Here is a 20,738-nt window from a genome sequence, read left to right on the forward strand (position 1 = left end):
CACTAGGGAAACTCTGTTATCATTTCCTTGTAACTATCTACTGTTTGTTTATGCATTTCTGTGAATTACTTAGTTAGTAAATTAATTATTTTAAGAGAATTGATGTATGGATGACTCATAGTGAAGACTGGGTTCGTGCAGATAACCAACAATTTACGACGTTTGGAATGAGACTAACAGGAGGTCAATAATAATTCCTTAATTCGAAGACTAAAGACTAAAGTTATATTAGGAAAATTATAACTTTGTAATCTGAATATTTTCCTTGGTGCCCCGACTTCCTAGTTAATTACAGTTACATGATTAATCAGTTTAATCGCGTAATAATAATTACAGAGTTATTTGATAAATACATCTTCAGTTTTAATGATGCCAAAGACACGACAGCACATTAACAGATTTTTCACCAAGTCAACTCGGGGATTCGAACCAGCGACCAGGTAAAGATGCACCTTCCCCCTGGGTTAAAACCTTCAAGTAGAATCCTCATGTGGAGGAGACTGGTCATTAGAGCAATGAATGGTTGGCTTGAACATACGTTAGATTCATAACTTTCTAAAAATCTGTTCGATTTTCTTATAATACTTAACCTCTCTGGGGTAGGTGGGACGCTTGCGTATTCAAATAAAATTATATAAAAATCTAACTTTCATTAAATCACACATGTAAGATACCAAATTAAAGCTACACTCATTGTGAATCCAGCCAACATGTCAGATTTCAAAAAGGCTTTTCGGCGAAAGCATAAGATGCTATTATCTGATGATAGCACAACAGTAAACAAAGAGAGTAGCATATTTCAACACTGCAGGCACGACACAAAACGCAGAAATAAAGATATAATTCATGCCTTACCTTTGACGAAATTCTTTTGTTGGCACTCCAATATGTCCCATAAACATCACAAATGGTCCTTTTGTTCGATTAATTCCGTCGATATATATCCAAAATGTCAATTTATTTGGCGCGTTTCATCCAGAAAAACACAGCTTCCAACTTGCGCAACATCACTACAAAATATATCAAAAGTTACATGTAAACTTTACCAAAACATTTCAAACTACTTTTGTAATACAACGTTAGGTATTTTTAAATGTTAATAATCGATCAATTTGAAGAYGGGATGATCTGTGTTCAATACAAAAAGAAAACAAACTGACGCAACCTTTTTGGTAATGTGCCTCTCTCAAACAATTTACTTCTAGTGACCCTCATTTACGATGGCCGTACTTCTTCATTACACAAAGGAATAACCTCAACCAATTTCCAAAGACTGGTGACATCCAGTGGAAGCGGTAGGAACTGCAAACAAGTCCCTTAGAAATCTGGTGTCTCAATGAAAGCTCATTGAAAAGACAGTGACCTCAAAAAAATTACAATTCTGAATGGTTTGTCCTCGGGGTTTTGCCTGCTACATAAGTTCTGTTATGCTCACAGACATGATTCAAACAGTTTTAGAAACGTCAGAGTGTTTTCTATCCAAATCTACTAATAATATGCATATCTTATATTCTGGGGATGAGTAGAAGGAAGTTGAAATTGGGCACGCTATTTATCCAAAAGTGAAAATGCTGCCCCCTACCCCGAAGAAGTTAAATACATATTTTTGGCAACAGAGTTTTGTGCAAAGTGGCAAACTTTGTGGCCCAACACTTTTTTGTCCGTTTGAGTATGATGACCTCCGATCTGCAGGAAGGACCCGGGGCCCCCCATTGGCCCTGCACAGGTTCAATGTCAGGAGGTCAGTGGCTCCATTTCCAATACTTGGTCCTGTGGTTGCTGCCTTTTATTCTGCTCCATAACCCATGGCACCATCGTGGACCAACGATCTACAGGAGGTTGGGGAACAAAGGTCAAAGGTTGGCTAATGTGATTCACCTTGCCCTTATACACTGTACTGTATATTTGTCTTTGTAGAATGTGTGTGAGCATTTATTAGAAACCGAGTATAAGAGTCTCACCTCTCCTCAGGCCACGGACAGTTTGATGAACTGTACTGGAGCTTTGGAGGGTCCCTGTTATGTTCTTGCCCGGGTCTTCGTTGATTATGGCCAGGTTCTGATTCCAGTGGCACCAGTTGACCTCATCCACCCTGGGTGACCACAGAAGATGTTTGCATTAGAAGATGTTTGTCATGCGCCCTCCGAAACATGACCCGCCAAACCGCGAAGGTCGAGTCATGTGCCCTCCGAAACATGACCCGCCAAGCCCTTAACACCCGCCCGCTTAACCCGGAAGCCAGCCGCACCAATGTGTCAGAGGAAACACTGTTCAACTGACGACCGAAGTCAGCCTGCAGGTGCCCGGCCCGTCAAAAGGAGTCGCTAGAGCGCGATGAGCCAAGTAAAGCCCCCCTGTCCAAACCCTCCCCTAACACGGACAATGCTGGGCCAACTGTGCGTCGCCCTTTGGGACTCCCGGTCAAGATCGGTTATGACACAACCTGGGATCGAACCCGGGTCTGTAGTGACGCTTCGTGCCTTAGTGCCTTAGACCGCTGCGCCACTCAGGAGGCCCCCAGAATATTTTTTTTTTCACAAAATATAGCATATCACAAAAAAGAAGACACTGGGCTGTCTGACTGACCAATCAGACACATGTCTTTAGTGCAGAGAGGGGTGAGAGTCCAGAGAAACGACTGTGTGTACCTGAAGCACCAGCGGCAGTCAGGGGTGCCGTCCCAGTTCTTCCCCACTGTCACCATCTCCCCAGACCGAAAGGACTTCCGCAGACACACAGGGAAGGAGCGCTCGATGTCCAGGATGGTCGTAGCCCACTGTCGTTAAAACAGAATGTCAACCGACATGTATTTGTGTACTTCATAATATAATGTGGCTCTGCCTAGACGATGCACTGTGCATAATGCCGTCAACAGAGGATAACAAGGTTGTGTTCATTAGGCACCAAAAAGAAAGCTGATTTTCTGCACTTTCTGTCCAATAAGAAATTATAGTTTTTTGTTTTCTGTTGCAAAACATTTTCTACAATGTGCCCTAATGAATTCTAGGGAACCTAGCTGTTCATCAGCTGTCCTCCTCACTCACCTGCAGCTTCCAGATCTTCTTGCTCTCCTTGGACACCTGGCTCACCGTCTCTCCCATCAGAGCGATCAACATGTTGAGCAGTAGAACAAAGCTGAGGATGATGTAGGTGACCAGCAGGATGAGGAAGACAGCCGGGTACTGACTCCTGCTGACCATGTCCAGATCGCCCATCCCGATGGTCAGTTTGAACAGGTCCAGCAGGAATTTGCTGAAGGTGTTTGTGTCCCGGCACTGGGGATATGTGGGGCAGCCACCTTTCTCTGGACACACCTCCTCCGGCCCTGGGCACACCGTCAGGAGGGACACTAGAGCTGGGGAGGAGATGGGAGACATGAGGAGATGAGGGAAGTTCTCTTCTGTTTCAACTGGTCATCAGACTGCTGAGAAGAAGAAGTGCTGATTAGAGGACACTGTACCTGACGAGTATCCAATCATGAGGAGCAGGTAGACCAGCAGAAACCATAACAAATCTTTGAAGAGAATCTGAAGAAGGATAAATTGTGATCTGCCATCTAGTGTCCAAAGAAGTCCATATTCATTTCAAATTCAATGTGATGGATGAAAGAGTGAAGGAGTTGATACCTTCTGTATCATGATGCTGTAGGTGCCGGTGAGCTTCAGGCCTCTGGTGAAGTAGAGAGTGTTCATCCAGCCCAGGACCAACGCAAACACCATCACAGCCACATAGGCCTCGATACCCGACAGGTAGAGGGCCGCAGTCACTATCACCAGCAAAGAGTAGATGAAGCTAAAAAAATATAGAAGAGTTGGGCCGTGTTCATTTGCCCCAAATGGAAGAAAACGGACCGAAATGTACAAGATACACGTTGTACAATAATGAATACGACCTTGATGTTAATATTCCAGGAAACAGCAATAATGGGGCGGCAGGTAGCCTAGTGGTTAGAGCGTTGTACCAGTAACCGAAAGGTAACCAAAAGGTTGCTAGATTGAATCCCTGAGCGGACAAGGTAAAAATCTGTCGTTCTGCTCCTGAACAATGCAGTTAACCCACTGTTCCTAGGCCGTCATTGTAAATAAGAATTTGTTCTTAACTGACTTGCCTAATTAAATAAAGGTTAAAAATAAAAAATAATAATCATTCTCCTACCTACACGGGAATGCCATTTGGCATTTAACGGGCACACCGTGTAGGCCCTCGCAGACGCAGCGCTAATGATGAAAATGCTTTGGAACGGCGCTCGAAAATCCTCCGCTCTTTGATGGGATCGTAGGTTTAATTAAAGAAGATGTAAACTATAAAACGTACCAGGGAAATGGAGGCTGTAATGTGGAATTAATTAGATGACTCAATTAAAAGAGGATGAGAAATAAGCCTTGTGTACAAGCCAGAGGGAGCTACAGAGGAGGTGGGGGAGGGGGAAGGGGGGGGTGGCTGGAGTCTTACTAGAGCAGTTGAAAAGATCCATTGACAAATAGCGAGTTCACCGCAGGGCATTTCTTCAGTAAGAGGTCCTTAATCTACAAAGCGGGGAGAGAGAGAGAGGAAATTATTGATTCAATGAATGTCAGAAAAGAACAAGATACATTTACAGGGGAGATCTAAGATTTATATAAAAAGTGTATGTTTGTGTATGTTTGTGTACACATTTCGAGGCATCTTTGAAAGAAGTTGTTTATTGTAGAGTCAACATTCAAAGCTGTCTGACTCTGATTGGATGCTTCAACCGGAAGGAAAAACTCACATTGGTGAGGAAGAAGAAGACTCCAGAGCACAGGGTGACAATCTCCCCTACCATACGCAGGTAGTCTGTGTTGGTGGTATAGGAGTACGGAGGCTGGGTGGGGACAAACAGAGTTAAAGCTTTGCTGGTGGTGACACCCATACTGTTTTCACAGTATACGTATAGTAATATAATAATAATGCCACTTGGCCAACACTTTCATACATTGTATAAATGCATACATTTTTTGTATTTGTATGTGAGTTGTTGGGCACATACGTACCGTTCCCTCGGATGGGTGGTAGTAGGCTACCAGTGTGAAGATGATCATGGTCAACAGGTAGGACACAACACTGATGTAGAAGGTGACGGCAGCAAACTTCTGCCACTTGGCTCTCAGCAGCTCGTTGATGGGCTCCACAGCCAGCATCTCATGGCGATTCTGTGGACAGTGCAGGAAGACATGCAGTAATGGTAAGAAGAGAGTATGGTGTGAAAGAGACATCATCTTCCATCTTTCCTAGGACTATAATGGCTCTCACTTTCTCTCAGTAAAACATCTATTACAGGTACAGATAGAAAAACACACGTAGACCCTGTCTATCATGCCCCACCTCATATGCTTAGCCACAAAACATACACTGAAGACTTGAGTTAGCTCCCAGAGCTTTAAAGCCCAGGCTTTTGCTCAGCCGGGTATCACGCACCTCAGTGCGGCTGTTGTAGACCAGGATCTCTAGCACGGACACCTCCTCTCCACAGGTGTCCAGGGAGGAGAGGTCGTACAGGGAGGAGTACACGGGGCCGTACGCCCAGTCCTTAAACTTCCGCGAGAGGTGACGCGCCTCCTCGTTCTTGATCTCCCTGCGAATTATGTGCTGGAAAACCTGGGAGAAAATAATAATGAAAAAGCATACCTTTTTTGTCTGTTTTATAATGGATGTGATTATATTTTTCTGTCAATAATACAATACCTAACCCCTTGAAGCACTACGCAAAAGCATTCCCATTGGAATTGCTAATGTTACTCAAAATATCCCTTTAAGATTATAGTTCCACATACACGTGATATATGTGTTCATTCTCAATCTCACCCCAATTTTTCCCAGCTTGGCCGCCATCATGAGGGGCGACATGCCGTCGTTGTTGAGCACGTCCTCAAGACTGCCTTCTGGGTAGAGCTTGGCACACTTGGTCAGCAGCAGGTCATACATCTTAGTGAGGAAGCGGGTGTTGTCCCGAGTGTTGTCGGCGATGTGCACCAGGGCGTGCAGCACAGTGTTTCCGCGTGAGTCCTGCCGTCTAAGGTCGGCTTTCTTGTGGGCGTTCTCGGTCAGGTAGTGTACCATGTTTGGCTGGTTGGTGCACGCTGCCAGCGACAGAGGCAGCTCGCCTGGCCAAAGAGATACCGTCAGAGACATACAGCAACAAGCACATACATCAAAAGGATCCCCTTTTACAATGGAACCAATAGAAAAGTCCCAAATGTGCAAACCCCGCTGACCTGGCACTCAGACAGTCTCTTTCCACTCCAGGAATTGATGCAAGTTCATGTGGAACAGCAAACCACTTTAAGCATGTCTTTGCAATGCTCCCTATACGTGGATCAAAGATTGGACTTAAATTCTTGCAACGGAAAGAGCCCAATTAGTACCACTTGTCTGAGGGAGTGGCCCATGTATTGAAACCAATGTGCCAAAAGCAGCTGCTGAAAACAAGCTGTTGCCATGGGTGACAGATTACCCTGTCACCTCGTATGGGAAACGCTCCTCTTCATGGATTTGCACGGGTGCTCATTGAGTGTTAGCATAGCGCTAAATCACATTAGCTGTCGCCTCTCTGCCAGGTTTCCTGTTCACCTCAGCACAAAGCTCCATAGCGAATGACTCGCACTGTGCCACAGACACACCGGGATTTGGGAATGATTTGGGAATGATTTGGGAATGACAGTCGCACTTAGTGCAACTGGATATCATCCCTCGGGTGATGAGCATGGAATTTAATGCATTAATACATTAACATTGACAGTAGAGAGTATTGTGGGTATATATTTGCCTACTAAAATCTTCTCTCTTTCTACCTGTATCTCTTTCTCTGCCTCTCCCTCCATCTCCTTTATAGCCCTTTCACATCCCTGAGCCAAGCCGAGCTGTAGGGTACTGCACAGGCCTGGTTACGTATCCACCACAGCTGCTGACACAGTGCTGGAAAGAACAATGTCAAGCAAGGTAACATATCCGAGCCAGCACAGTGCAGTTCGGTTTGAAAGGATAGTGTGAAAAGGGTATTTGTTTATTGAACTTGAGGCTGGAAGGTCTAGTTGAGGTGAATAGCATGTAGGCTAGTCTACTCTGGATATAGTGGAATGTTGGGTTCAGGGTTGAGAGTTTCAGGGATACTGTCCAATCAGCAGAGGGCAGTATGGAGTGAGTTTCATTTGGAGGCTTTCTGTCAATGTACTCTCGGCCAGCAACCTCGGTGACGTCAGCAAGGCAGGGGCAACCCACCCATCTGAAGTGGAGTGAGTATGTTTGCTTTTCTTCAACAGGAAGACACAGACACCTTTCACCAAACTGCTCAGAAATACTTCTTGAACTTGTGACATGTTTTCTTTTAATTTTTTGGAGATGACTACTAATAATTATCGTTTTGATGACTTCAGACTAGTTTTAGGTGGTTACAGTAGTTTACCATTGGCCCATCGAACTATCCTGAATGTGTTTTCCCAGCCCAAAACAGCAACATAAAAAAGGGTGGCCTCAAATGTCAGTTCAGTTTACCATGGCAACTGAAAGCATTTTACAAGAGAAACTAAGCAATACCTTAGCTGTGATCCAGTACATATTTATTCCAAGTTATCCTACTGTGCAGCGATCCAGTCTTTATAGCCCAAACCTTTGGGCATGTACAATAAAGACTCACTGAGATAGCTAGAAAACCACTGTTTTACTGTGTGGGGAACCAAGGGCCCCCTGTCATGTAAAACAACACACATGTCATTGAAAACCATGAGGAATAGAATATGACTTTACTAGTATCGAAATACTGCCAACGTTCAATAATAGACTAGGAGGGCATGAATGTTACTATACATAGCACCAAACGGATACCTGAGAAGTCTCATGATGTGATTAAACCAAACTCCTGCACTGTACTGTCACTTTAAGCATATGTAAAAGAGATCTTAAAATATTTTTAGCTTTGCTATTCCTTAGGGTGATTTTTAGTCATTCCGTTTTTATTGTTATAGTTATGTTTGCTGTGTAGTAAATGTTTCTTTTTCTTTTTATATTTTTTTATTTGAAGGACATTGTCTGAAACATTACATTCAATGTCTGAAATATGCTGTATAAATAAAGCATGATTTGATTTGATTTGATTAGGCTCCTGCTGACTGAGGACTTTGGTTCTTGGTATGGTAATAAATATTACCTCCTGAATCTGAATCTTACATAGTGCGATGAGGACCACAAAGAGCTTCTGTAGACAGTAGAATGGATCAGATCTGATTCTACCGCTGTGGTGTCTTACCAAAGTAGAAGTAGCCTCCCTCGTCCCTGGGTTGGAAGAAGCGTCCGCGGGCCTGGGCGTGGACGTCTGCCCCTTTCTCCACCAGCATCTCCACATACTGCTTACAGCGCCTCTCGATGGCGATGTGGAGCGCCGTCTGGCCTGGCAACACGCAAATGAGTCAGTCAACACCAATGGCGTTTCATGGATGCCAAGGGAAGCCAGGCTCCCCCCCAAAAATGACACATTTTTAAAAAACATTCAATAATTTATCTTTTGTCTCGCTGTGTTTCATTATTTTCCTTCAATCGCAAGAGGCTGAATGTATCTCACAGGAGAAAAAAATCTGACCATATATCTGATGCTGTCTGGTCCAAACGAGTATGACATTGTTGCCACCCATAGCATTGAAGACAAGGGAAGCCGGCGAGCATCTGGCATCCCTTGACCAAAAAAGTACAGTATAAAAAATTTGACAATCATCGTTAAGCTAAACTGAGCGAGCTCAACAGTGAATGATCCTGGTGCACCAAAATAAAGTGTCAAGGGAATCTAGCTTGGATTTGGAGTCACTCCTATCAAATTCCATTGGGAGCACATGTCATTGACAGAAAAACTTGAATTGTTGCATGTTATTGTGTTTTTGTCCTACGGTGGCTAGCTAGCCAGCTAGCTAAAATTGTCCCTTTCCTAAATTAGCCATGGCTGGAGACAGATATTTGGTCTTGTGGTTTTACTTAATTCTCCGTACTGGCCAATGATTATAACGGCGATTCTGATCCAACCATTAATTCATACATTGTTGTGCCTCATGCCTGAGAGGATGACAGTTCAATATGTACAGTTGAAGTCGGAAGTTTACATACACTTAGGTTGGAGTCATTAAAACTCCAAGCTTCTGATAGGCTAATTGACATAATTTGAGTCAATCTTAGGTGTACCTGTGGATGTATTTCAAGGCCTACCTTCAAACTCAGTCCCTCTTTGCTTGACATCATGGGAAAATCAAAAGAAATCAGCCAAGACCTCAGAAGAAAAAAAATGTAGACCTCCACAAGTCTGGTTTATCCTTGGGAGCAATTTCCAAATGCCTGAAGGTACCAGGTTCATCTGTACAAACAATAGTACACAAGTATAAACACCATGGGACCACGCAGCCATCATACTGCTCAGGAAGGAGACGCGTTCTGTCTCCTAGAGTTGAACGTACTTTGGTGGGAAAGTGCAAATCAATCCCAGAATAACAGCAAAGGACCTTGTGAAGATGCTGGAGGAAACAGGTACAAAAGTATCTATATCCACAGTAAAACGAGTCCTATATCGACATAACCTGAAAGGCTGCTCAGCAAGGAAGAAACCACTGCTCAAAAACTGCCATAAAAAAGCCAGACTACGGTTTGCAACTGCACATGGGGACAAAGATCGTAGTTTTTGGAGAAATGTCCTCTGGTCTGATGAAACAAAAATAGAACTGTTTGGCCATAATGACCATCGTTATGTTTGGGAAAAAAAGGGGGAGGCTTGCAAGCCGAAGAACACCATCCCAACCGTGAAGCACGGGGGTGGCAGCATCATGTTGTGGGGGTGCTTTGCTGCAGGAGGGACTGGTGCACTTCACAAAATAGATGGCAACATGAGGAAGGAAAAGTATGTGGATATATTGAAGCAACATCTCAAGACATCAGTCAGGAAGTTAAAGCTTGGTCGCAAATATGTCTTCCAAATGGACAATGACCCCAAGCATACTTCCAAAGTTGTGGCAAAATGGCTTAAGGACAACAAAGTCAAGGTATTGGAGTGGCCAGTGTAACGGATGTGAAATGGCTAGCTAGTTAGTGGGTGCGCGCTAGTAGCGTTTCAATCAGTTACGTCACTTGCTCTGAAACCTAGATGTAGTGTTTCCCCTTGCTCTGCAAGGGCCGCGGCTTTTGTGGAGCGATGGGTAACGATGCTTCGTGGGTGACCGTTGTTGATGTGTGCAGAGGGTCCCTGGTTCGAGCCCGGGTATGGGCGAGGGGACGGACTAAAGTTATACTGTTACATTGATGCTGTTGACCCGGATCACTGGTTGCTGCGGAAAAGGAGGAGGTTGAAAGGGGGGTGAGTGTAACGGATGTGAAATGGCTAGCTAGTTAGCGGGTGCGCGCTAGTAGCGTTTCAATCAGTTACGTCACTTGCTCTGAAACCTAGATGTGTGTTGCCCCTTGCTCTGCAAGGGCCGCGGCTTTTGTGGAGCGATGGGTAACGATGCTTCGTGGGTGACCGTTGTTGATGTGTGCAGAGGGTCCCTGGTTCGAGCCCGGGTATGGGCGAGGGGACGGACTAAAGTTATACTGTTACACCATCACAAAGCCCTGAAAAAGCATGTGCAAGCAAAGAGGCCTAGAAACCTGACTCAGTTACACCAGCTATGTCAGAAGGAATGGGCCATAATTCACCCAACTTATTGTGAGAAGCTTGTGGAAGGCTACCCGAAACGTTTGACCCAAGTTAAACAATTTAAAGGCAATGCTACCAAATACTAATTGAGTGTATGTAAACTTCTGACCCACTGGGAATGTGATGAAAGAAATTAAGCTGAAATAAATCATGCTCTCTACTATTATTCTGACATTTCACATTCTTAAAATAAAGTGGTGATTCTAACTGACCTAAGACAGGGAATTTTTACTAGGATTAAATGTCAGGAATTGTGAAAAACTGAGTTTAAATGTATTTGGCTAAAGTGTATGCAAACTTCCGACTTCAACTGTAGCTAGATGTAGAAGGCTAATGTTAATTAGCTAACGTTTCCCATGAATGGAAGTTAGCCTAGCAAGAAAGCATTTGAGCCAGGTAGCCTAGGATAACGAAAACTAGAAGCATGTACTGTATGACAGTGATAGACCGTTTCATCAACATGAAAGAGAGGAGGATGGCATTGGTGTTTCTCTACAAGTAGGGTGGGTCAACATGTTTTTCTACTTGCATGAAAGCACGCACACACACACACACAGAAATCAGAACCATGGACAGACATATCATATTTAGCTTACGTTGATTAGACTAAATCAGTCACACATAGGGTAAAGGGGACAAGTGGTCGAATTGGGATAATTAGATCATTTGGTCTCTCACTGCATAGTAGGCCACACATTTCAGATACATGAGATCATAGACATACAGTACCTGTGATAATATCCAATTAGAAGGATAGGATTTTCTTCAATCCTAGTCAAACGATCCTACAGTACTGGGTCATGTTCATTAGTGCACTCAACAGAAAACTTTTAAAAACGTTTTGCAATGGAGACCAAAAGTAAGCATCTGTATTGGCCAAGTCCAGATAGTAGTCCCTCCCTGTTTCAGTTCATCGGCAGGAGCTGCTCAGACTATAACGTGATGTTATAGTGATGTTGCTCCTGCTGGAGCGCAACACGCGCTCCAGCAGGTGCATCTCACTGATCATCCCTAAAGCCAAAACCTCATTTGGACGCCTTTCCTTCCAGTTCTCTGCTGCCTGCGACTGGAACGAATTGCAAAAATCTCTGAAGTTGGAGACTTTTATCTCCCTCAACAACTTTAAAAATCTGCTATCCGAGCAGCTAACCGATCGCTGCAGCTGTACATAGTCCATCTGTAAACTACCCACCCAATTTACCTACCTCACCCCCCATACTGCTTTTATTTATTTACTTTTCTGCTCTTTGCACACCAGTACCAATATCTCTTCTTGCACATGATCATCTGATGATTTATCACTCCAGTGTTAATCTGCTAAATTGTAATTATTCGATTTATTGCCTACCTCATGCCTTTTGCACACATTGTATATAGATTCTCTTTTTTTCTACCATGTTATTGACTTGTTTATTGTTTACTCCATGTGTAACTCTGTGTTGTCTGTTCACACTGCTATGCTTTATCTTGGCCAGGTCGCAGTTGCAAATGAGAACTTGTTCTCAACTAGCCTACCTGGTTAAATAAAGGTGAAATAAAAAAAATAAAAAAATAAAAAAATTGGTGCCTAATGATCAGGGCCGTGTTTTTAGTGAAGCGCTAATATTAGTAGAGACTGGTGATGTGCTGTTCCCGAATTTCCCATCACTAGTAGAGAGCTCACCTCTGTAGTAGACATCTCTGAAGGGCGTGTTGATGAAATCATGGAGGTTGCCTGTCTGCTCTGCGATATTCATCAGCAGAGGGATGGTGTCATTCTGACCGTTGTACAGGTTCAGAAGGGCTTTAGGCAGGCACGTCTTACCTGTAGAAGGTTCTGGAAAAACATCAAACAAAAAAAGGATGGTTATTAATGATACTCAGAGTGGACATGTACAGTTCTGGGCATTAATGAAAGTTTTTTGTTTTTTTTCAAAATGCTTTGCTGCAGCAAAGTGCATTGTTAATGTGAAAAACTATCTTGCAACCAGGGTGACACCAAGCACCAAGTTCATAAGCAATCAGCTAATAAACCATTTCTGAAATATGCGCCTGAGCAGTACATCCACTGTGAAGGAAATGTTTTTTCACTGTGCTGCAGTACAGTGGAACTTTATAATGCACAGAACTGTACATAGAGATAAACACAACAGAGACATATTTGGTGTCACACCCTGATCTGTTTCACCTGTCCTTGTGATTGTCTCCACCCCCTCCAGGTGTCGCTTATTATCCCTGGTGTACATATCCCTGTGTTTCCTGTCTCTCTGTGCCAGTTTGTCTTGTTTGCCAAGTCAACCAGCGGTTTATCTTGCTCCAGTCTCTTTTGGTTCTAGTCCTCCTGGTTTCGACCCTTGCCTGTCCTGACACCCGAACCTGCCTGCCTGCCTGACCACTCTGCCTGTTCTGTCTTCAAGCCTGCCTATCCCCTTGTACTGTTTGGACTCGGATCTGGTTACTGAACACCTGCCTGGCCTGACCTCGAGACTGCCCTTCGTCTGGTACTGTTTTGGACTCTGACCCGGTTTATAAACTCTCACTTGTCCCCGGCCTACCTTTTGCCTAAATATCGGAGCTCAACCATCTGCTTCTTGTGTTGTATTTGGGTCTCTTCTTGTGTCCTTATAGTACGAACTGGCCATGACAGACCCAGCAGACTTGGACCAGCTCCATCACGCTGCCTCCCTGCAGGGAGCCACCATTGGGAGGCATGAGGAGATACTTCGGAGCCTTTTGGAAGGGCTGTGTTCCCTGACATAATGCCACGACCAAGGGTTCAAGGCTATAATGGAGCAAATCCGTGAATTAGCTCATAGGCAGCACGTAACATTTTTACTACTGGTGGATTTGGTAAACCTACCCCGGCTCCCCGAGAACCCCCGCTTACCTCCGGAGCGTTATGCAGGCGATTCTGGTACCTGCCGGGCTTTCCTTTCCCAGTGCTCCCTCATCTTCAAACTCCAGCCCTCTTCATTCATGTCAGACCGATCAAAGATAGCGTATTTAATCACGCTAATTTCTGGAAGGGTGCTATCCTGGGCAACAGCTGTGTGGAAGCAGAAATATGCTGTGTGCCAGAGCCTGGATTAATTCATGGCAGAAGTGAGGAAGGTTTTTGATTCTCCGGTGTCTGGGAGGAAGGCGGCTCACACTACTGCAGGTACATCAGAACTCCCGTAGTGTGGCAGACTACGGCAGTAGATTTTCGCACATTGGCGGCCGAGAGTTCCTGGAATCCAGAGGCTCTGTTCGACACCCGCCTCCATGGACTGTTGGAGGGGATAAAGGACGAGCTCGCAGCTCGGGAAATACCACTGGACCTGTCGACAGAGCCTTTGTGGACCTGAAGCATTGGTTCACCACAGCACCCATCCTCGTCCATCCAGACCTGTCCTGTCAAATTGTGGTAGAGGTTAATGTTTCTGATGTTGGAGTGGGGGCCATCCTGTCCCAGCGATCTGCCCAGGACCAAAAGCTTAATCCCTGTGCCTTCCTGTCCCATCGCCAACTCCTGGCGGTTAAGATGGCATTGGAGGAGTGCAGGCACTGGCTGGAAGGAGCAGAACAGCCATTCTTGGTCTGGACCGACCATAAAAATGTAGAATATCTCCGTACAGCCAAGCACCTTAACTCCAGGCAGGCCCGGTGGGCTCTCTTGTTTACAAGATTCAACTTCACCATTTCCTACCGCCCAGGGTCCAACAATGTGAAGCCTGACGCCCTCTCCCGCCAATACAGTTCCTCTGCCACACCCTCGGTCTCAAAACATTCTCCCTACCTCATGCCTTGCGGCTTCAGTGGGTTGGGGTATTGAAACCCTGGTTCGCAAGGCACAACGTTCCCAGCCTGGACCTGACGGGGGCCCAGCTAACCGGCTGTTTGTCCCTAACTCAGTCCGGTCCCGGGTCCTAGAATGGGCTCATTCCTCCAGGCTGACCAGTCATACAGGTTCCGGTCATACCCTAGCATTCCTCCGACAACGTTTCTGGTGGCCCACAATGGTTCCTGATATCTCTGCCTTCATCGCTGCGTGCACAATGTGTGTGCTCAAAACAAGACTCCATGGTAAGCTCCTTCTGGCCTCCTTCAGCCACTACCTGTCTCATCGTCCCTGGTCCCATATCTCTCTGGACTTTGTCACTAGGCTTCCCCCGTCTGATGGCAACACTGTCATTTTGATAGTGGTGGATCGGTTCTCAAAGGCCGCTCATTTCATCACTCTCCCCAAACTTCCCTCTGCCAAGGAAAAGGCCCAGCTCATGGTGCAGCACGTCTTCCGGATCCATGGACTCCTGATGGATATGGTTTCCGACCGGGGTTCTCGTCTCAGTTCTGGAAGACGTTCTGCACCCTTATTGGGGCGTTGGCCAGCCTATCCTCCAGATTCCATTCCCAATCGAACGGCCAGTCGGTGAGAGCTAACCAGGACCTGGAGACCGCTCTAAGATGCCTGGTCTCAACCAACCCCACTACCTGGAGCTGACAACAGGTCTGGGTGGAGTATGCCCAGAACATCCTTCCCTGTTCAGGCATGGGACTCACCCCATGGAGCACTCAAAAGGGGAATCAGCTCCCAGTACAAGAACGGGAAGTCAACGTACCCTCGGCCTAGATGTTCGTCCGCCGCTGTCGACGTACCTGGAGAAGAGCTCGGGTAGCACTTCTCAAGACCAACTCCACGTATTGTCAACAAGCAGATCGCCGACAGACTCCAGCTCCCCGCTACCGCATTGGGCAGAGGGTATGGCTGTCCACACGGGACCTGCCCCTTCAGGTAGAGTCCCGCAAACTGTTTCATTGGTCCTTTTTCCATCTCTAGAGTCCTTAGTTCCACTGCTGTCTGTCTTTTGTTACCCTGTACCCTCCGTATTCATTCTACTCTCCATGTGTCTAGGATTAAGCCTGTGTCTCAGTCCTTTGTCTTCTGTCCAGCATACACGGTAAAATGCCTCCTGGGTGTACAACCACAGGGCAGGGGTTTCCAGTACCTGGTTGACTGGGAGGGTTACAGCCCGGAGGAGAGGTGCTGGGTTCCCGCTAGAGACATCCAACGCCGACACCCCAGTCAACCAGGTATGCACCGTGGCACCCCGAGGGGGGGGGGGGTGTACTGTCACAACCTGAGCTGTTTCACCTGGCCTTGTGATTGACTCCACCCCCTCCAGGTGTCGCTTATTATACCCTGTGTGTGTATATATATCCCTGTCTCCTATTCTTTTTTTCCCAGTCTCTTTTGGTTCAAGTCCTCCTGGTTTTGACCCTTGCCTGTCCTGACACCCGAACCCCTGCCTGACCACTGCCTGTTCTGTCTTCAAGCCTGCCTATCCCCTTGTACTGTTTGGACTCGAATCTGGTTACTAAAGCCCTGCCTGGCCTGACCTCGAGACTGCCCTTTGTCTGGTACTGTTTTGGACTCTGACCCTGTCCCCGACCTACCTTTTGCCTACCCCTTGGATTAATAAATATCGGAGCTCAACCATCTGCTTCCTGTGTCTGCATTTGGGTCTTGCCTTGTGTCCTTATATTTGGAGTTAGGACAACTTTTAGAATGTTGAATATTGTTCTTGACATTCAGTAACATAGCATTGTTTAAATATTCCACATGTAAATGTTATTGGGGAGCTAACATGGCTACTATAGAATGTTGCCGTGTAATGTAAATGCAGAAACTGCATTGCCCCAACTCTCTAAATGCATGGCTCTGGTTCCCAGTTGAGCGAAGGGGAAGAGGTTAGGGACACAAACACAAAAATAGAGGCCGGTGATAAATCGTTAGCGATAAGAAAGGGAAGCTTGTGTGACATTTCACAAATGGAAACGCCTCAATCATGAGAAACAGAACAACCAAATGTTAAAGCACTAAGTTGTCTGCTTCTATTGTTGACTTTAGGGCTGAGTTTTTTTAGCTTGTCTGTCAAGCCCCCTTTAGTCCTTTTCTTCCCAGAGGAGAGAGTTTGCTCTGATTTCTCTGTTATAAAGCCCCACCCCATACATACACAGCCAACAGGAAGCTGTCATTGGATACGCCACTGGCAGGACAACCTCGGACATCACAGTAGCTTCCTTCTCTCTACTGTTTGGAGCCAAAAACAACAGGGAGGGGGGGATACTGATAGGACAGAGTTGAACCCCCAAGGGGCAGAAAGAGGTTGGTTTAGACATCTGTACTGAGTATCACTATACGAAGTCATGACAAAACTCCAGGATGACACAAAAACTGAAGGTGTTAGTCACAGGGCTAAGTGGACTTAAAGGTAAGGCTTCCTCTTGAATAAGACGATTGTAACCGAGGTGAAATGTTTGAGACAAAGTTCATATGCTATTTTAGTAGCTAGAATAGGACATCTTAAGCCCTCCCCTTCAGCACACACACTCTCTTTTCCTCCTTTCTGCCTTTGGCTGTAAAAGCTGACATATCTCCTGTCTCAAATGAGCCTATTTGGCACCAGAGGGCTCCACCCACCACTGGGATCATCTCACCTTTGAACTCCTCATCGGTCAGCCTCTTGTTGTGACCCTGCAGGTACTCCAGCAGGCCTGAGAGGGCCTCTGGGTCGGCCTGTGACACGCCATCGAAGAGCAGCGTGCAGTTAAACTCTTTAATCACCTTGGGTGGATCTGAGCCTGTAGGGTCCACACTTTCATCACAGGACATATCAATCTCACTGTGTAGGACCATAGACATACATACTTTACACTCACATACAGTACTAGTCAAAAGTTTGGACACCTACTCATTCAAGGGTTTTCATTGTAACTATTTTCTACATTGTAGAATAGCAGTGAAGACATCAAAACTATGAAATAACACATATGGAATCATGTAACCAAAAAAGTGTTAAACAAATCAAAATATATTTTATATTTGAGATTCTTCAAAGTAGCCACCCTTTGCCTTGATGACAGCTTTGCACAGTCTTTGCATGAGGTAGTCACCTGGAATGCATCTCAATTAACAGCTGTGCCTTCTTAAAAGGGAATTTGTGGAATTTCTTTCCTTAATGCATTTGAGCCAATTAGTTGTGTTGTGACGAGATATGGGTGGTATACAGAAGATAGCCCTATTTGGTAAAAGACCAGGCCCATATTATGGCAAGAACAGCTCAAATACGCAAAGATAAATGACAGTTCATCATTACTTTAAGACGTGAATGTCAGTCAATCCGAAAAATGTGAAGAACTTTGAAAGTTTCTTCAAGTGCAGTCGCAAAATCCATCAAGCGCTATGATGAAACTAGCTCTCATGAGGCCTGCCACAGGAAAGGAAGACCCAGAGTTACCTCCGCTGCAGAGGATAAGTTCAATAGAGTTACCAGCCTCTGAAATTGCAGCCCAAATAAATGCTTCACAGAATTCAAGTAACAGACACATCTCAATATCAACTGTTCAGAGACTGCGTGAATCAGACCTTCGTGGTCGAATTGCTGCAACAACAAAAAACACTACTAAGGACACCAATAGGAAGAGGAGACTTGCTTGGGCCAAGAAACACGAGCAATGGACATTAAACTGGTGGAAATCTGTCCTTTGGTCTGATGAGTCCAAATTGGAGATTTTTGGTTCCAACCGCTGTCTCTTTGTGAGACACAGAGTAGGTGAATGGATGATTTTCGCATGTGTGGTTCCCACCGTGAAGCATGGAGGATGAGGTGTGGGGGTGCTTTGCTGGTGACACTGTCTGTGATTTATTTACAATTCAAGGCACACTTAACCAGCATGGCTACCACAGCATTCTGTAGCAATACGCCATCCCATCTGGTTTGGGCTTAGTGGGACTATCATTCATTTTTCAACAGGACAATTACAAAACACACCTCCAGGCTGTATATGGGCTATTTGACCAAGAAGGAGAGTGATGGAGTGCTGCATTAGATGACCCGCCCTCCACAATCTCCCGACCTCAACCCAATTGAGATGGTTTGGGATGAGTTGGACCACAGTGTGAAGGAAAAGCAGCCAACAAGTGTTCAGCACTTCCTCAGCTTCCTCATGAAGCTGGTTCAGATAATGCCAAGAGTGTGCAAAGCTGTCATCAAAGCAAAGGGTGGCTACTTTGAAGAATCTCAAATATAACATATATTTTGATTTGTTTAACACTTTTTTGGTTACTACATGGTTCCATATGTGTTATTTCATTGTTTTGATGTCTTCACTATTATTCTACAATATAGAAAATAGTATAAATAAAGAAAAACCCTTGAATGAGTAGGTGTGTCCAAACTTTTGACTGGTACTGTATAACACATACTTTAGGTGTTTATGTACACTGAGTGTACAAAATGTTAGAAACATCTGCTCTTTCCATGACATAGATTGACCAGCTGAATCCAGGTGAAAGCTATGATCCCTTATTGATGTCACCTTCTATCAGTGTAGATTAAGTGGAGGAGACAGTTGATTTTTAACAAAATTATTTTTAAGCCTTGAGACAATTGAGACATGGATTGTGTATGTGTGCCATTCAGAGGGTGAATGGGTAAGACAAATTATTTAAGTGCTTTTGAACAGGGTATGGTAGTAGGTGCCAGGCGCACCGGTTTGTGTCAAGAACTGCAACGCTGCTGAGTTTTTCACACTCAACAGTTTCCCGTGTGTATCAGGAATGTTCCACGACCCAAAGGGCAGCCAGCCAACTTGACACAATAGTGAGATACATTGGATTCAATAAGAGCCAGCATCCCTGTGGAACGCTTTCGACACATTGTAGAGTCCATGCCCTGACGAATTGAGGCTGTTCTGAGGGCAAAACGTTGGGGTGCAACTATTAGGAAGGTGTCCTTAATGTTTTGTACACTCAGTGTATAGTTAGGTGAAAGACATTTGTATGAGGAACAACCTTGCCTGATGCCTGAAGACTCCCTGAGCTGATATAAGGCGTTAAGCTCAAGGGGCTAACACAGTTTTGTGGTGTGTAGGAGACCCGGGTTCGAACCCAGTAGGTTACATCTGTACCCCGGAATTGATCTACTATGCTTCTCCTGTTTAACAATCTATGCCTCTGCATGAGCTCATGAACCCCTGTGGCCACCATAACAAGTACCTCCTCACCCTCGTAGGAGCTTCTTCCTTCCTTGCTTCTTGTTGTTGTGGTGACTGTAGGTACCATAGTCAAAGAGTGAGTCCATGGGGGCTTTCTTGGGGCCGGTCACCACTGGTGACTCATAGATGGTAGACTCCAGCAAGTCCATGGGGTTGGAGATGCCCTTCTTAAAGGCACCGTGGAACTTCATGCGGAGGTTCTGTCGGCCGTCCCCTGGCTGCAGCTGGCCTGGTCGGGCTAGATTCTGAGCAGGGTCCTGGGGCAGGTCCGGAGTTGACTGGGAGCCCCCCTCACTCTCAAACAGGTTGGCCAGTGCCGATAGATCAGAGTTGGAACTACTGGCATCAGGCTGTCCCTCTCCAAATCCACCTCCTCCTCCCTTCTCTGAGCCCGAGGACAGGGCAGCTTTGGTCACAGCCAAGGAAGATGTGTCCTTCTCCGTCATGGCGACGTGATACCTTCCCAGTAGAGTGGCAGTGGAGCGGCCCTAAAACACATCACAGTAAAACATGCAGGTTATAACTCCACCCAGGTCATAGGTCAAAGACATGGGAGAGAAACAGTGATCCAAACATATCCCTTGCATTTGGTCTCACTCAACTGTGAATGACCTGGGTTGTGAACATTAGGGCACGTTAGCTGAATTTGTTTGCCGCAGAAAACAAGAAGGTCCAGTTAGTCACTCCCTGTTTCAGTCTGTTTTTTTCCGTCTGGTTCTTCATGAACACAACCCTGAACAACTATCACTAATTACACTAAAACAGTCACTTGAATAAAATAAGTCTTTGACCACAGCTGAGATAAGAGACTGAGAAAATGTATGTCTAAAAGTGACTCTCCTGTGTGTAGCCCTAATCCTGAAGTAACCAGGGCTATGTCCGAAATGACACACTATTCCCTATATAGTGCACTACAGGGATTATACCCCAAGGGCCCTGGTCAAACACTGTGCACTGCAGCCCAGGTGTGTTGGTAGAGCTCTTGCATCCTACTCATCTTGTGGGCAACATTGATGGCACAGGAAGTACACCAGTCACCCAT

The 20,738-nt window shown here is 45.4% G+C and overlaps 1 protein-coding gene across 3 annotated transcripts in view; it reads right to left on the reverse strand.

The window, feature by feature from the left end:
• Positions 1-338: 338 nt before the first annotated feature.
• Positions 339-20,738, reverse strand: part of LOC111974837 (transient receptor potential cation channel subfamily V member 4) — a 28,844-nt gene continuing 8,444 nt past the window's right edge. Inside the window, exons 2-16 of one of the 3 annotated variants that reach the window (XM_024002866.2) lie at positions 19,706-20,184; positions 17,138-17,322; positions 12,342-12,494; positions 8,261-8,401; positions 5,824-6,122; positions 5,437-5,616; positions 5,013-5,171; positions 4,751-4,843; positions 4,453-4,526; positions 3,627-3,792; positions 3,461-3,527; positions 3,045-3,355; positions 2,649-2,776; positions 1,962-2,092; positions 339-1,829 (exon numbers count right to left, since the gene is read on the reverse strand). In XM_024002866.2, coding sequence (XP_023858634.1) covers positions 1,735-1,829; positions 1,962-2,092; positions 2,649-2,776; positions 3,045-3,355; positions 3,461-3,527; positions 3,627-3,792; positions 4,453-4,526; positions 4,751-4,843; positions 5,013-5,171; positions 5,437-5,616; positions 5,824-6,122; positions 8,261-8,401; positions 12,342-12,494; positions 17,138-17,322; positions 19,706-20,142 — 2,619 coding nt within the window. In that variant the 5' untranslated portion in view covers positions 20,143-20,184 and the 3' untranslated portion in view covers positions 339-1,734. Of the gene's footprint in view, positions 1,830-1,961; positions 2,093-2,648; positions 2,777-3,044; positions 3,356-3,460; positions 3,528-3,626; positions 3,793-4,452; positions 4,527-4,750; positions 4,844-5,012; positions 5,172-5,436; positions 5,617-5,823; positions 6,123-8,260; positions 8,402-12,341; positions 12,495-17,137; positions 17,323-19,705; positions 20,185-20,738 lie in introns of those variants that run through there. The other 2 variants (XM_024002867.2, XM_024002868.2) reach the window with 2 other exon arrangements.

The sequence above is a fragment of the Salvelinus sp. IW2-2015 genome, linkage group LG15 (genome assembly GCF_002910315.2).
Source record: "Salvelinus sp. IW2-2015 linkage group LG15, ASM291031v2, whole genome shotgun sequence".
NCBI classification, from domain to species: domain Eukaryota; kingdom Metazoa; phylum Chordata; class Actinopteri; order Salmoniformes; family Salmonidae; genus Salvelinus; species Salvelinus sp. IW2-2015.